The following is an 18,034-nucleotide window of genomic DNA, read 5'->3' on the forward strand; positions in this document are numbered from 1 at the left end:
CAGCAACAATACTCAGGTAGACGGTGGCATTTAAACGATGCTCAACTGGTACTAAGGGGCCAAAGTGTGCCAAGGGAAAATATCCCCCACACCATTACACCAGCAGCAAGCCTGAACCGCTGAGACAAAGGCAGGATTGGATTCATGCTTTCATGGTCTTTACGCCAAAATTCTGGACCCTACCATCCTGAATGTCGCAGCAGAAATCAGGACCAGGCAACGTTTTTCCAATCTTTTATTGTCCAATTTTGGTGAGCCTGTGTGAATGTAGCCTACGTTCTCCTGCTTTAGCTGCCAGGAGCGGGTACACAGTGTGGTCTTCTGCTGCTGTAGCCCATATGCTTCAGGGTTTGACGTGTTGTGCATTCAGAGATGTTATTCTGTATACCTTGGTTTGTAACGAGTGGTCTATTTGAGTTACTGTTGCCTTTCTATCATTTCTAACCAGTCTTGCCCATTCTCCTCTGACCTCTGACATCAACAAGGCAATTTTTGTCCACACAACTGCCGCTCACTGGATAATTTCCCTCTTTTTTGCACCATCCTCTGTAAACCCTAGAGATGGTTCTGTGTGAAAATCCCAGTAGATCAGCAGTTCTTGAAATACTCAGACCAGCCCGTCTGGCACCCAAAAACCATTCCACAATTAAAAGTCACTTAAATCCCCTTTCTTTCCCCACTCCTGATGCAGTCAGTTTGAACTTTAGATAGTCGTTTTAGATAAGTATTTTTGCCTAAATGCATTGAGTTACTGCCAGGTGATTGGCTGATTAGCAATTTGTGTTACCAAGCAATTGAACAGGTGTACCTAATAAAGTGACGGTGAGTGTATGTATGATATATATGTCGTATGTACTCTATAAAGGGAGCTGACAGGAAGGTTACTTGAGAAACGATCATCTGCACAGACAGATCCTGAGGGGGTAACACTGCCTTTGATCCCCAAACTACTGTAACCTCAGTTTCAATACTTCAAATGCAATGTAAAGTGTTTGGACAGTCTGATTTCTCGCCAAAGGGGGTGTTTTACTTTGTACTGAGACTCAATATCATGCCCAAAACCTTTCCAGATTCCACCGTTATTAAATCTGTACAAACCAGCAAGCAAACAGTGTCTGTGCACTGATTTCAGGAAGCCTGTGAAAGTTTCTTCACTGCAGAGCCTTGTGTTAGCCAAAAAGAATCAAAAAACATGCAATTTTTTGGCAAGAGATGCAATAAATACACACTCCGCCCATCACGTCATATCAGGCTCATATGAAAAACATCATTTCTAATAATAAATGTGTGCAGAAGAATGATGATCGTTCGCCGCAGCAGAGGAGAATAAGGTATTGCCAAAATCTACAATACTTTTAAAGTGCTTTCAGTGACTCTGTCTATAGAAATCTATTCAAGCTTTACAAAAACTTTTATGTTAATTCATTCTGACGAAACAACAAAAATAGACAAAATGTCAATGGAGAAGCTGCATACACCTTAGGATGACAGTCTTATACTAGCAAAGAACTAAGAACAGCATCGTCATCACTTCCAGTCGTTTACTCTCTGGTGAGGTGACGTGACAAAACATGTAGGCGTCTGGAACTTCATCACACTTTGGTATTTAAAAGATATTTCCATTTTGGTATCTGGCTGTCAAACCAAGACCAAAACAAGCACATAACAACTCAAGAAGACCCAGTGGCTGCATGTAGTGGTTTCACGCTCAATCTTTCAGCTTACTCTCCAGGAAATCCTGGATTTTGTTGATTTTTTCTTCTTGTTGATCCAGGAGATCCAGTATGACTCCCATGGGCGTCTTCTTCAGGCCAACGCCCTCGCATCTTGTTCTCCAACTTGTTTCGTCATGCTGCGAAGTCTCAGAGAGCGTGGACGCAGGATCACTGCAGGGGGGAAAACAAGACTTGATGAACTGAAACAGGGACACATACCACACACACCCGAGACTGTAAAACTCAAAAAGCTGAGACGAGAGAAGGCCATCTATAGAGTAATTAAATCTCTCTCATTAAACCCAGGGTACAGCTTCGGCCCATGGATGCAGTGCAATCTGTTCCTTGCTCCTTATTACACTATAACACTTTATTCAAATACCCTTTTATACAAATGTACATATGTGAAAACACATGTAGTGATCAAACTGCTTAATTTGACATGTTAAATAAATGAATACAATTTTACTATTCAATACATAGACATCAAACAATTTCAAATGTTCAAATATTTATGTATTTAGTCTTAGAGTGCACAGAAGTTATTTTAGGATCCGGGCAGACTGCTGTAAAAGGCTCATGTACTGAAACAGAATATAGTGTAATTAGAGGATGATGTTTTGTGTTGCCATAGCTACAAGTGAACCACACAGCCAGACCTCTGCTTGTTTTCCACAGGACCTTGAACTACTCTTACAGTCTGACTCTATTCTGAGTGAACAATGAGCGTGTTATAATCATCAGAGAACTGAGGAAAGATCTCAGATACTCTAGCAGCTCAGATCCTCCGACACTAACGGGTTACTTCACACAAGAATACAAGACTTCTGAAGATTTTTTAATTATTTAAATACTATTACACCTTATTATCAATATTTTTTAGTTTTTATTGTTATATTTTCAATTTTTTAATTTCTATATTAATTTTAGTATTTCTGATATGCGCTTGTCATTTCTTTGTTTTGTTCTTTTAAATATTTCTATTTAAGTTTATCTTATTTTTATTTCAATTTTAGTTTTTATTCATTTCATTACTCCAGTTAGTTGCCAAGGCAACATGTTTATCTAATATTCATTTTTTATTTTATTGTATTTTATTTTATTTGTTTTTTAATTAACAAAAATTGCAATAATGTAATATTTTTGGGGGTGAAAGACAAACCATTGAGGTTATGTTCTCTTTTTTTCAGAGTTAAAGGATTTTTACACTGAAAGTAATAAACATGATAGACATTAAAATGAGATGTCCTCAGTCATTACAGGTGTACAAAAGAGCTGATTTATCATACATTAATTCTTTCACTTCCTCCAAGTAACCTCCAACACTTTAGTTTGCACAATAAAGTGATCCTGCACACTTAACAATACAGCTTCCTTGCTGGTATTAATGGTTCAATGAGAAAACCTTAACAATCACTGAAGCTTGCCACTGCATAAAAGGCTCTTTCTAGTGAACGGATATAGTTTTCACACTGAGAAAAGCTCTATGGCGTCTCTGTGAAGATCTCCCTCTGAAGCCTTTATTCATAAGTGTGTGGGTGACAGTATTTCTACAATGGCATTTGTGCCCAAATATTGTGTGTGTTATGGGGGAGATGCTGCATCCACACCAGTGTCAGTATAAGAGTCCAGCAGATCTAACACTGGTACTCACAGAGCATGGGGAATGTGATGCCAAAGAGAAACACCAACACTCCTCCACACAAGGACAACAGGAAGTAGCTGATTCCCAGGACACCCACAACAATACAGGGTGGGATTTCTCTTATTGAAGTTCTTGATCACAGCTTTGTTCTCTCCTGCCCACACCGAGCCCATGAAGACCAGCGCCACGACCGCCCCAGCCCCACCAAGAAACATGCCCAGCGGGTTCATGAACCTGCAAAAACACACATTTAAAGCACATCAGTTCATCACTATGAGTGTTTTTATAACATCCCGTTGAGAAAACAAAGCAGTGCTGCATCAAGCGGTGATAAAACTGAGCTCCTGATGTCAGTGTGAACAACAGGAAGTCTTCAGTTAGGGGAAGGAAGATAGCAATACTGTCGTTATCGGTATTGCAATCTTAAGTCACTGGTCTAACTTCAGCACAAGCTTGTAATAAATAGAAAGTTATTGTCCGATGATGCGGATGTAATATAGTTGTCATTATAATTGTCGGTCTTGGTGTGAACAGGTCTTTTCAACCATTATTTTACATAAAGTAATATATATATATATATATATATATATATATATCATTAAAATATGTTTAATTAATATATATATATGTTTTTTTTTTTTTTTGTTCGTGAAGGACTTTTAAACATGTTAGGTTATAAATCGTGGTCTTACAAAACCCTGTTTGTAAACGAGGTTGATGTTGATGTAATGAGTCGAGCTGAAGCTCAGAGAGTGACTCAGTGATTCCAGACAGCTGCGAAACAAAGGCCTGGGAGCTTGACAACACTCACATTCAGCCACAGAAGGGTGGGTGCACCTTCAGCATTCCCCACATCGACGGAAAACAGGCCTGCTCTCATGCACTGGGGATATTTCTGATTCAGCGCTCAGTACAGTGACTGCACTGCACGGAGGCCGAGTCTGCTCTATCCAGGCTGGGTGACACATTTATGCAAGCTTTCCTAATGATACTAAACACACACACAGCACACTAATAATTATAAATGATTAAGACCTTTACATACCCGACCATCAGAATCACGACGACAGCTGCCGCAAAGTAATTCGTCTGATAATAAAGCAGATTGCTGATCACTCTGTTATTCCACTTGCTTAAATCAGACACCTCGGGTCTGGAGAAGCGGTCAACTCCAGGAAAGAAATCATCCCACGGTCTGAAGGGCGCGAGCTCCATCCCAGCCATGATGCTCTCCGGTCACGGACACACAGAGTGTGTGGAGCTGCGATGACACGGACTCACGGCTGGGCGGGGCTACAACTAACGTTGTCACGTGGCACGTGTTGCTTTTCTTCACGCTGTCAGGATAGACCAATCACAGGCGTTTGTAATTAATGATATATTTAATTTTTTTTTTTATCGAAATTATTATTTATTTTTCCGGATATCAATATTTAGTATACTTATATCTTCAGCAAGACAAAACTGCCGTGAGATTTGACTGCGGCTCAAAGGAGAGCGCCCGCTGGCGGAAGAGAAAACACACCCAGGATATGTTTCTAAACATTATCATTAATAATGATCTTTTATTTATTTATTTATTTATTTATTTATTTATTTATTTATTTATTGCTTTTATTTATTTATTTATTTATTTATTTATTTATTGCTATTATTATGTGAAAGGATGTTATTATTATTATTATTATTATTATTATTATTATTAAATCACATAAACAACATTTTAACCATTTTTTTATTCTGTGTAAAACTGTAAAGACAACTTAAAATTGTATTGAAAATTATAAAGTGCTTTGCATGATTGAATTACTTAAGTGATTATTTTATAGGTGTTAGTTTGCTCATCAGTATGTCCAACGTCACCTCATAGATATATATATATAATGTTCGCAAAAATTGTGGCATCATTAAGGATATGGTCAGACAATGTGAAGCGGTGAACATTCGGACTAGGGCCGGGATGTCCTGGGATTTTAATATAGTGATCATAGGCTACATGCTCTATAGCAGGGATGGGCAGCTTTGATAGTGACGAGGACTAGCATTTTCACATCCACACACCTTTTACACCGTCTTACTCAATTTCCTTTTTGTTGAAGAAAATTTAAATTAAAGTATAATTAATGTAATTTGTTTTTAAAGATTTTATTAACTATAAAAGTTGTGCAGTTAAGCTAATTGAGAAGGAAAACTTTGTTGTCAGCAATATCACCCCAACAAATAATCATCTCAATCACATCGTCTGTAAATTTGCAACAAACAAATGTACAGAGGTCCTATTTTTTATTACAGAACATTCTCAAAACAACATAAGAGGACATCTTGACTGGAAAATGCTGTTTTCATGGTCAGTTTTTCATTTATTATTTGCAACGTTATTATTTGCATTCAATGTTAGTGAATGTTTACATTAGATTGCACTTCCTACTGCACTGAAATTAATAGGAGGAGCAGCTGGAAACTATAGCAACCTCTCCTGGTTGGAGATATCATAAACAGAAAGCAATCTTTACGTGACTTACATTTCAAATATTTTAAAATTGATCATCCGAGTCTAAAATGATCCAACGGGCCGTACTAAAAGACAATGCGGGCCCGTATACGGCAGTTTAGATTGCATTCGCGCCCCCTTTTGTCGGCTGTCATCATCCATTTATCTGAGACTTTTTCTTTGATGGTGAATCAGCAGACTTCTCCAGAAGATGGCCAGGCCGCCCCTGCCTCCAAGCCAACAAAGCTTGAGCATGAAAGCTTCAATGGCAATTTCTCAAACTTATAATCACACATTAGTAAAAAAATAAAGACCCCCTAGTTGGTCAAAAATAAAATTAGGAATAAAATTCCACATAGAAGGCTTATTCAAACAAAATTTTAACCAATTAATTTTGAGAGTATTATTTAAAGTAGAGAAATCCAGAAAGTCAAGTCCACCATTTTTTAAGGGAATTTATGAGATTTACGAATGTAGTGCACATGATGCTTCCATAAAATATTAAACAAAATCTAATCGATAGACTTAAGAGTTTTATTGTCTATGTATGGTTGAAGCAATGTAGATTAATCTAGAAATTCCTTCTGCTTTTGTCAGAAGAACTCTACCTCTGAGAGACAAGTGCCTTAATAACCAAAGATTAAATTTACTTTTTATCTTTTCAAAAGCAGGGTTAAAATTCAGGGAAACTCTATCTGATTCACTTTTCAAAATGACAGCGCCTCAGTAAATAACAGCTTCTTAATACCATCCGCAGATAAAAGGGAGGAATTTTTAAGAGTAATATTTCACATTTATTGATATTAAGGTATAAACCGGAGGCATTAGAAAATAACTGTATATTTGTAATTGCCTGATGAACCTGGTTGGATTTTTTTTTTAAATAAGTCTGTATCATCTGCTAGTTGACTAATTAAAATACTTCTATAGCAATATGAATTCCTTCTAGATTAGGGTTGAGCTACAATAAGAAAGAGATATACGGAAGCTGGACATCCTCAGAGCGGGTCTGAGACACAGTCCAGTCTGTGCTGAAACACTGCTGTCAATCAAACTATCGTGGGAGGGGCCTGTCTGTGTGACGTCACATCTGAGATCAGCTCGATTTGAGCCCCTGATCTACATAAATGCATCTATGTTCGCGCGAATCATTCGTGATCCGGCTTTACCTGCAGAAAAAGTGTGTAAGGTTTTTTAATGAATCTTTGCAAATTGCCTTTACTAATAATGTGCTAATTAGCAAGTTTCATGATGAATGGGGCTAAAGTAAACAGTTTCTCAGAGAGTGACTCGAAGAGGGGCGGGGTCAGCAGAGCTCATTAACATTGAAAGGAAAATGCTACAAAACGGTTTGCTCTGAAAAGAGCTGTTTTTGACAGGGTAAAAAAGGTGTTTTTACACTACCGTTGAGAAAGTTTAACCAAACTATGTTACAGACTTTTCATTAAGACCCTGAAGAATCATATCAACTTTAACATATCCGAATCATGTCTGTGATTTATTTGTGTGTTCACATGCAACAAAAGTCACCAAGTGTCCTCTCATTCTGATGAAGCTAAGTTTTTTAAAATTTCAAAATATAAAATTTTTCGATAAAAAATTACTGAAGAGGCCCAGAGGGTTAAATAAAATTATCATTTGACCAATTTATGATCATGTTTAACTTGCAAGGACACAAAATGTCCTCAAAAGTCGGTTATCATGTACAAACACTTTATCTAAATGAGGGCACACAACAGACTTCTGTCATTTTTATATGCAGCTAATAAATACTGACCCAAATCCACACCCAGTTCTGCATTTTTAAAAATAAAAACAAAAGATTATTTAGACCTGCTTTATTTATGTATCAGTTTTACAAAGGAAAATGTCCCCAGATGGAAGTTTTGTCAGATTTAACTCATTTCTGAGGAAACGTTTGTCTCCAAAGCATAGTGAAGTATTAGTAAACACACACACACACACACACACACACGTCTCTCTGGCTCTCATATCTCTCATGCACACATGGGTTGATCATTCACCCGGCCCTCAGCCAAAGCAGCTGCATGACGAAATGTTTCTGAGACACGGGCAGAAAATGATGCACTTCAACAACAGTTTATCAGCTCTATATTTAACCCGACTCCAAACAGACGGGTGAGTTGTTTTTCAGAACCGTTTCATTTTTAACAACTTGTTTCAAAATTATTGTTTTGTCGGCATCTGTTATGACGTTTTTTGTTTGTTTTTATTTATTTTATTGGAAACTCCAGAATGCAAACTGCTTGTCAGTGTATACATTAATTTACTTCCAACAGATTTGTTATTTTATGAACTATTATTTATTTATTTTGGGTCATATTTAAATCATCCAGTAAACGGATGGTGTTGAATAAGATGACTAAAAACATGAATCACTTAATGATTATGATTATCAGCACAGTGTGATCTTTTTGTTTTCCTCCTCTGTGTTTAGTCATTTCGTCGACCCTGAACACACTAAACAGTAGACATAATCTTTAGGAATAAAGTGTTTATTCATAGTCCTAATTTGCAGGAGAATTGCAAAGCTCTATTTACCGTATAAACTTGTTCGTGCCGAGTTACCAAATGTCCTTCATGGGTCTGTTGTGTCACAAAAACCTGAAGATCCAGTTTGTGAGCGGCAGAGCAGTATAAGAGCTCAGTGCTGCTGGACACTTCAGATCTTCACAGATCTGACCGACACTCAGGACACGGACTGCTGTGAAACACAAGATGGCTCATTATAATCCAGTAAGAACTTTTATTCTTGAGCTTGTAGATTAGCAAGGCTTTGTTTGGAATTTTCATATTTTATAACATATTTCCCTGTCCTCTTCAGTCAGTATCGTCTCCATCAGACGAGGTCAATCTGGGTGTGTCGGTCAATCCTCAGTAAGAGCATGCTTTTATTAGTCATTTGTCAGAAGAATCCTGTAAACCTTTCATATGTGCAAATGAACACGATGGATTTATGTTCATAGTGATTGTGGTGCAGTGGTGATTATATATTGTCATAATTTGTATTGTCTTGTGTGCTTCAGTGCCAAACCCACTGACTTTGACTTTCTGGCTGTGATTGGTAAAGGAACATTTGGGAAGGTGAGGCGCTATCTGATTAACTGTGCCCCGTATGACTTCACCAATCATTAACGCTTCAGAAGGAAGTCTGCGAAGGTTACCTTGATGAAAGAAATGTTTAGTTTTGTTTTGCTTTGTTTTTTTTTCCCTTTGGGATTGTTTTAAAGGCATAAGAACAAGCTAAGTGAGCTATCATGTCAATTGCAGGTGCTTTTAGCAAAACTGAAAGCAGATGGAAAATTCTATGCAGTGAAAGTTTTGCAAAAGAAGGTTATATTGAAGAAAAAAGAGGTTGGTGTTTATTTAATTTAATTTTTTACATGCAACCAGTTTGTTTTTCCATATAACTAGCCCTGGAGAGGCTATATATCTTAGATATGAAAGATCAAAATGCCTCATTGCTCTGATAATTATAGAATCTAATCTAATCTAATCTGATTTTTACTTTGTCCTTTGTACCATGACAATCTGTTGCACTGGGTGCTGGCCAAAAGACTACAGTAGTTGTAGCAGTAACTAATATTTAGTAACTAATAGTTTGATCCCAGTGTGTAATACACAAGCACTGTACGAGTTGCTTGCAGAATTTCATTGTATTTCCATTGAAAAGCTCCTCTTGTCACTTGTCTCACGGCCTGTCCTGGATGGTGTCAGCTCATATCTGTATTCTCTTGTTCACCTCCGTCAATGCTGCGTTGTGTGCTTCAGCAAAAGAATATAATGGCAGAGAGGAACGTGCTGCTCAAGAGTCTGAAACACCCTTTTCTGGTCGGGCTGCACTACTCCTTTCAGACCGCGGAGAAGCTGTATTTTGTCCTGGATTACGTCAACGGTGGAGAGGTATGGGAAGAAAGCATCACTTATGAATACAGCAGGCATTGTCAGTAAAAGGCACATTGTTTCAAAAACCATTGCAACTGATTATCAGGGGGAAACGTGCAGAATGAGGACTTGGTTTTGTCTGTCTGATGTTGATTGGATGTTGTGATGTGGGCGAGGCAAATCAAAAATGCAGGCAGATGAACATGAGCTTGTAGAAACTGGTTTAAGTGGACTAAATAATTGAAGAAATCTGGCTTACAAAACCACAGAGAAGTTATAGATAGGGTGACTTTGATTTCATTCTGATTTTAGAGATATAATGAAATGTTTCAAATTCTTTTTTTTTTTTTTGCACTTTCAATTTATTAAAGAATAATAATAATAATAATCCAACACAGCTGTTTTCAACATTGATAATAATCAGAAATGTTTCTTGTGTAGCAAATCAGCATATCTGAATGATTTCTGAAGATCATGTGACACTGAAGACTGGAGTAATGATGCTGAAAATACAGCTGTGCATCACAGAAATAAATTACAGTTTAACAGAGATTCACACAGAAAACAGCTATTTTAAATTGTAATAATATTTCACAGTATTACTGTTTTACTTAATTTTTTTTATCAAATAAAAACAGCCTTGATGAGCAGAAGAGACTTCTTTAAAAGCATTGAAAAATCTTACAGATCCCAAACTTTTAAATCGTAGTATGTTTGTCAAGTTTATAAGACTGATAAGCAGTGTTGGGAAGGATAATGATTACAAGTTACCCCATTTAAAATGTATTAAGTAGTGTAACTATTTAAATTACTTCATAGTAATGTAACTGATGACATTTGATTACTTTTCTAACAAATGTTTTCAAGTGTTAATCATTTTCAGACATGTAAAGCAGGCCAGGTTAACCTTACAGTAGTGCTGATAGCTGTCGACTTTCAGAATACTTCATCACTTGAATTAAGATTGTCATAAATTGAGGTTAAATACAGATTTAAAATCATAAGATAGTTTAATAACTACGATACTGTTTTTGAAATCTAATCTTTGCATAGCTGTGACAGGAAACACTGGCTTCTAACAATGCCTTGGATAAAAAACAGTTAATCTTAAAAAGTATATACATAAATACGAATAGGAAATAAAACAGGTATCAAATAAGCCTGTGTCCTATTCTGTCCCCTGAACTCCTGAAACGTTGTGTCTCATACCTGTATTTTAGAGCAGTCAATGCTATTTATGTGAGAAATCAATTAAATCTGTGTGTGTGTGTGTGTGTGTGTGTGTGTGTGTGTGTGTGTGTGTGTGTGTGTGTGTGTGTGTGTGTGAGAGTGAGAGAGAGAGAGAGAGAGAGAGAGAGAGAGAGAGAGAGAGAGGGTATTTAGATGTAATCTCCTTTGTAATCATTGATATTTTCATAACTAACTGTAATTTAATTACTCTTTTTTTTCTCAGTAACTGTAATGGATTACAGTTACATTTATTTTGAAATGACAATTTATTACGTAAAAATGAAGTAACGCTGTTACATGTAACTAGTTACTCCCCAACACTGTTCATAAGACTTATATAAGACCATGATCTCACTTTAAATACTGAATATACTGTATATACTCTGTATTTAAACTGATGGTTTTTAATCTTAAACTGGTAGATACAAGCAGCATAATCGATCAGATGTGTTAAAAGCAGGTGTAAGTGGCCCTTTTTTTCCCCTGCAGTTGTTCTATCACCTGCAGAGAGAGCGGTGTTTCTCAGAGGCACGAGCTCGCTTCTACACGGCGGAGGTGGCCAGTGCCATCGGATACCTTCACTCTCTCAATATAGTTTACAGGTCAGTACCTGCAGCGCTTTCTCTTCATATCTCAGCTGGCCTGAACTCACCTCCATGTCTTCATGCTCCCATCTAGAGATCTCAAGCCAGAAAACATTCTGTTAGACCACCAGGTAAAACAGGCATTTAGGACTTATGTGCAATAGTACTAATAAATGCATTATGATGATAAGTGCATATAAATTGGTTTTTGATCTCTGTCAGGGTCATGTGGTGTTAACAGATTTTGGCTTGTGCAAAGAAGGCATAGAACCAGAAGGAACTACCACAACCTTCTGCGGCACTCCAGAGGTACGAATCTTGAGTCAAGTCAGATTTACTTTTTACAGTACACATTGTTTCAAAGCAGCTTTACAGAAATCATAATATTAATGTTTATAATATTCTTATATCTTCATCCTTTATAGTTGCATTTAGCAGCTGGATGATAATATAGTTTATATTTTGAGACCATATAAGCAATCCAGCAGTTGAGAACATTCATGTATTTGGCAGAATCTTTGATCCAAAGTGACTTACATTGCATTCAAGGTTCACATTGATCAGTTTTTGGTATCTCTTTGAACCCATGAGCTTGGCATTCTAGCGTTATGCTGTTCTATTTCAACTACAGGTAAATGTATGCGAATAAAGTTGCTTACAGTATACATCCAACTTTATATAAAAAGCTGGGCAATAATGTAGTTACATTTTTCAACAAAAATAAAATAAAATGACAGCTGAAATTTAATATATAGTATATATCACTTTACATTCATGTAATATACGTGTGCAGATAAAAATAGACATAATATATATCAAACTTAATATATATCAAACCATAATATAGTTACATATTTGTGACAATAAAAACAATTACACAGCTGAGATTTGCTATATATATATATATATATATATATATATATATATATATATATAAATATATACACTGAACAAAATTATAAACGCAATACAAATCTGTCTAAATCTGTGTTAATGAACACTTCTCCTTTGCAGAGATAATCCATCCACCTCACAGGTGTAGCATATCAAAATGCTGATTAGACAGCATGATTATCGCACAGGTGTGCCTTAGGCTGGCCACAATAAAAGGCCAGTCTAAAATGTGCAGTTTTACTGTATTGGGGTGTCCGGGGGGTCTGAAAATCAGTCAGTATCTGGTGTGACCACCATTTGCCTCACGCAGTACAGCACATCTCCTTCACATAGAGTTGATCAGTTGATTGTGGCCTGTGGAATGTTGGTCCACTCCTCTTCAATGGCTGTGTGAAATTGCTGGATATTGGCAGAAACTGGAACACGCTGTCATATACGCCGATCCAGAGCATCCCAAACATGCTCAATGGGTGACATGTCCGGTGAGTATGCTTGCCATGCAAGAGCTGGGATGTTTTCAGCTTCCAGGAATTGTGTACAGATCCTTGCAACATGGGGCCATGCATTATCATGCTGCAACATGAGGTGATGGTTGTGGATGAATGGCACAACAATGGGCCTCAGTATTTCGTCACGGTATCTCTGTGCATTCAAAATGCCATCAATAAAATGCACCTGTGTTCATTGTCCATAACACACTCCTGCCCATACCATAACCCCACCGCCACCATGGGCCACTCGATCCACAACACTGACATCAGCAAACCGCTCACCCACACGACGCCATACATGCTGTCTGCCATCTGCCCTGTACAGTGAAAACTGGGATTCATCCATGAAGAGAGCACCTCTCCAAAGTGCCAGACCCCATTGAATGTGAGCATTTGTCCACTCAAGTCGGTTACGACGAGGAACTGCAGTCAGGTGGAGACCCCAATGAGGACGACGTGCATGCAGATGAGCTTCCCTGAGACGGTTTCTGACAGTTTGTGCAGAAATTCTTTGGTTATGCAAACCGATTGTTGCAGCAGCTGTCTGGGTGGCTGGTCTCAGATGATCTTGGAGGTGAAGATGCTGGATATGGAGGTCCTGGGCTGGTATGGTTACACGTGGTCTGCGGTTGTGAGGCCAGTTGGATTTACTGCCAAATTCTCTGAAATGCCTTTGGAGACGGCTTATGGTAGAGAAATGAACATTCAGTTCACGGGAAACAGCTCTGGTGGACATTCCTGCAGTCAGCATGCTAACTGCACGCTCCCTCAAAACTTGCAACATCTGTGGCATTGTGCTGTATGATAAAATTGCACATTTTAGAGTGGCCTTTTATTGTGACCAGCCTAAGGCACACCTGTGCAATAAACATGCTGTCTAATCAGCATCTTGATATGTCACACCTGTGAGGTGGATGGATTATCTCGGCAAAGGAGAAGTGCTCACTAACACAGAGTTAGATTTGTGAATGATATTTGAGAGAAATAGGCCTTTTGTGTACATAGAAAAAGTCTTAGATCTTTGTGTTCAGCTCATGAAAAATGGGGGCAAAAAACAAAAGTGTTGCATTTATAATTTTGTTCAGTATATATACAGTATATATATTATATTATAATTTATTGCTTGCTTTATGTGAGTGTACTGGAAGTATGCAGGTAAAGAAGGAATGTAAAATGCATCCAACTTTCTAGTTTACATATTTTGGTGATATAGCAAATTACAGCAGTTGCAATTTGCTATGTAATAATACATACTGCTTAATATAGTGTAGTACATGTATCCAGATTGACAAAGTCGTGATTTTCTCTCACTAGTATCTGGCGCCTGAGATCCTACGGAAAGAGCCGTATGACCGCACGGTGGACTGGTGGTGTCTCGGAGCTGTGCTCTATGAGATGCTTTACAGCTTAGTAGGTTTACCCATTCACTGTATATATTTTAATCTTCCTGGCCCAAACTTAATGGATTATAATCAAACTGTGGCACACAGCCACCGTTCTACAGCCGGGACGTCTCTGAGATGTACGACGGGATCCTGCATAAACCTCTGCAGCTGCCGCCGGGGAAGTCGCAGGCCTCGAGTCACCTGCTCTACGGACTCCTGCAGAAAGACCAGCATCGCCGGATAGGAGCCATTGCTGATTTTGTGAGTGACTCTCTGGAGGTCTTTGTCATTGTGTAACTGTTTATCAGGCCAGGCGTCACTGTTAATGTGTCAACTGTTGTGGTTTTGCAGTTGGAGATTAAAAATCATGTGTTCTTTGCCCCCATTAACTGGGACGACCTCTACCACAAGCGAATCACTCCTCCATATAACCCAAATGTGGTAGGTTACAACAAACTCCCTCTGGCCTTTGGTCTTTATAGAGTACCAATACACAGAGTATAACTGTACATCTTTACTTTATGTACACATTCAGTTCTGTTTCACCTGACAGTGTTAGACTGAAGGTGATTTGTGTAATAAGACTTCTGCTGTGTTTCTCCAGAGAGGCCCAGCAGACCTTCAGCACATTGACCCAGAGTTCACCAGAGAGACGGTGCCCAACTCTGTGGGCCGCACTCCAGATCCCACCCCCAGCCTGGCCACCAGCAGCTCCAACGCCTTCAACGGCTTCTCATACATCTCTGGAGAGGACAGCTTCCTCTGAGGCGCGTCGACCGAGGAAGGCTTCTGTCACCTTCAGGTCACTGAGCGCAGGGTGTTTCTGGATGCTGGAAAACACTGGACTGTGTTGAGGGCAAACGCTGCGAAGCAGGAACCTCAGCTGTCTGATGATGGGTTTTAAGATGTTATGCTCATTTTGCAGTCATATTTCATCAGTTTGCACACATGTTCGTTGTGTAAGACTAAAGGACATTGCCGGAGACAGATTTGTTGATTGCACCACTGGAAAAGCAGATGTAGTTGCAAAATCGGTAAAAGTCTAGATTTCTGATCTTGCTTGTCTTTTGGGGATTGTGGATCTGCATGCCTTACTCTTGGCAACACCCTCATCTAACGTTCTTCATCTGATTATTGAAAAGCATGGAAAATTACACCTTTGCTTTGTAACGTTTTGTGCAAAACTTCATGTAATGCAATGCTCTTCTGTTATTAAAAATGTCACAATCAAATCTTTTTTATATATGATCCATGTGAAGATAATTTGACTGTGCTTTATGAAATAATCTATTAATGCTCAGAAAGTCTTCAGAAATGTGACAGTATAAACGAGAATATGTTTTGTGTGCAAAAAAAAAAGAATAAACAAACTTTTTCAACAATTTGTCTCCTCCGCATCACCCTGGTGCCATTTAGGAGCATATCCGCTGGACGTATGCTGTTCTGTGTCAGCTGCGTCACGCCGGATCTGTTTCCTGTTGTTGTGATTTGATCTGAACGGAAACAGAGTATCAGCGCTATTTCTTTTGCGCACAAAAAGTATTCTCGTAGCTTCGTATAATTGCAGATGAACCACTGACGTCACATGGATTATTTTACAGATCTCCTTGCTACGTTTCTGGACTTGGGAACATTTCAGATGCGTTGCTGTCTATGGAGGGCCAGACAGCTCTCAGATTCCATCAAAAATATCTCAATTTGTGTTCTGAAGATGAAGATGATTGTGTTCTTAAGGGTTTAAAATGACACGAGGGTGAGAAATTAATGACAGAATTTTAATTTTTGGGTGAACTAACCCTTTAAAGGGATCGTTCATCCAAAACTGAAAATACTGTCATTATGTACTTACCCTCAAGTCGTTCCAAACCTGTTTGCGCTTCTTCTGTTGAACACAGATATTTTATTAACCAAACAGTCGATGGTCCCCATGGATTTAACGGTAGCTGTCCAGGAAAATAAATTTGGTGTTAATTGAGTAATAAAAGTCTTGTTCTTTGAACTAATGTGAGTCTTTCAAAATGTTAGTTTCAGTGTGCTTAGCTTAGGATTCATTTGAGTCATATGTTAAGAGCACAGCTGCTTGAAAGAGGAAGTGCGGTATGTTGCATGTACTCTGTTTCATGTCTGCCTCTGTTAATGATCTTCCCTGCTGTGTTTGAACAGTAATGAGTGATCATGTCTTAGTAAAACCATACTTCATTCAATCTCGCAAACACTTACCATGGCTCAGTGTTCTGCACCTGGCTTGGAGCTGTTTTTGTGTATAGAAATCTATAGCAGGATTCTCTGTGGCCCTGCAGAGTTTTTCCAGTTAGGATTGGAAAAGATTAATTTTTAATGAGCCGAAAAGAATACACGTCACACCTCTGTTTATCAATTTGCACTGGCTACCAATAGCTGCTCGCATAAAATTCAAGGCATTGATGTTTGCATACAAATCCACCACTGGCTCTGCACCCCTTTACCTAAATTCATTACTTCAGACTTATGTGCCCTCTAGAAGCTTTCGTTCTGCAAGTGAACATCGCTTGATTGTGCCATCCCAAAGAAGCACAAAGTCACTTTTACGGACTTTTAAATTAAATGTTCCCTTCTGGTGGAGTCCTTAGCCATCTTCAAGAATCGGCTTAAAACACATCTCTTCCATCTTTATTTGACCCTCTAACTTTAGCACTCACTATTCTAATTCTATTTAAAAAAAAGATTAAGATTAGCTTTCTAATCTTTTTGTATTCTATCTATTTTCTTTTCATTTATTATACAATTATAAAAAAAGACCTCTAACACTAGCTTTCTCTATTCTTTTTCTATTCTATCTGTTTTCTTTTTATTTATTATATTATTTAAAAGCCCTGGCTACGTCCTGATGACGAAAATGGCGTAATGCTTACTTTGCACGGACGGCCGAAGTATACTTTGGCTTTTAAAGTGGCAGGACTAATCTGTGCACCACATGGGCACATAACCAGTCTGTGGGAGCCAGAATTCTTGCTGGTTGGTAGGGGATCAAATACTTATTTCATTCACTGAAAAGCAAATCAATTTTCTAATCTTTATATAATGTGTTTTTCTGGATTCTTTGGTTGATATTCTGTCTCTGTTAAAATAAACCTACCATAAAAATTACAGACCATTTCTTTTGTAAATGGACAAGTTTACAAAATCAGCAGGTGATCAAATAAATTTTTTCTCCACTGTATACAGTACTGTGCAAAAGTCTTAGGTTTTTAGTATTTTCACCAACAAAAAAATCAGTTGTTTCTATCCTTTGCTGTAGTGTGTCAGTAGGAAATATCAGTTTACATTTCCAAACATTGCTTTTTCCATTAATTCTAATAATCAGTGAGATTTTTCAATGCACAAGGTTTTCTTACAAAAACACATGGATCCGCAACAGGAGGCCTTTATTCACCCCCAAGAGTGGTGTGAGGCACGTTTATTATGAATGCGTGTGCTTTATTTGACGACTTGTGGACTGTTCAACTGCAACACCTGCTGACTGCAATGACAGAGCTTGGAAGAGCCAGGACGATTTTAATATAACTCCGACTGGATTCGTCTGAAAGAAGAAAGTCATATACTCCTAGGATGCATCGAGGGTGAGTAAAACACAAGCTAATTTTCATTTTAACACAAGCTAATTTTCATTTTCACCCCTTTAATAATATAAATATAGTTTATTTTTCTTTGAGG

The 18,034-nt window shown here is 38.1% G+C and overlaps 1 protein-coding gene and 1 pseudogene across 1 annotated transcript; one reads left to right on the plus strand and one right to left on the minus strand.

The window, feature by feature from the left end:
* Positions 1-2,764: 2,764 nt before the first annotated feature.
* LOC122135138 lies at positions 2,765-4,648 on the minus strand (annotated as a pseudogene).
* Positions 4,649-7,837: 3,189 nt separating this feature from the next.
* On the plus strand, positions 7,838-15,723 carry LOC109090937 (serine/threonine-protein kinase Sgk2-like). Its single transcript, XM_019104766.2, has 13 exons — positions 7,838-7,990; positions 8,483-8,608; positions 8,697-8,749; positions 8,899-8,956; positions 9,143-9,226; positions 9,644-9,775; positions 11,477-11,589; positions 11,666-11,702; positions 11,794-11,880; positions 14,271-14,366; positions 14,447-14,602; positions 14,693-14,782; positions 14,946-15,723. The coding sequence occupies exons 2-13, from the start codon at positions 8,591-8,593 to the stop codon at positions 15,105-15,107; spliced, it is 1,086 nt and encodes a 361-aa protein (XP_018960311.1). The 5' UTR covers positions 7,838-7,990; positions 8,483-8,590; the 3' UTR covers positions 15,108-15,723.
* The last annotated feature ends 2,311 nt before the right edge of the window (positions 15,724-18,034 follow it).

Source organism: Cyprinus carpio, chromosome A23 (genome assembly GCF_018340385.1).
Source record: "Cyprinus carpio isolate SPL01 chromosome A23, ASM1834038v1, whole genome shotgun sequence".
NCBI lineage: Eukaryota > Metazoa > Chordata > Actinopteri > Cypriniformes > Cyprinidae > Cyprinus > Cyprinus carpio.

Bases quoted from the DNA above. Each gene is read 5' to 3' on its own strand.
- LOC109090937 (XM_019104766.2), top strand. The intron at 11,590-11,665 runs GTCAGTACCTGC...GCTCCCATCTAG, and splicing joins TCTCTCAATATAGTTTACAG to AGATCTCAAGCCAGAAAACA. The intron at 14,783-14,945 runs GTAGGTTACAAC...GTGTTTCTCCAG, and splicing joins CTCCATATAACCCAAATGTG to AGAGGCCCAGCAGACCTTCA.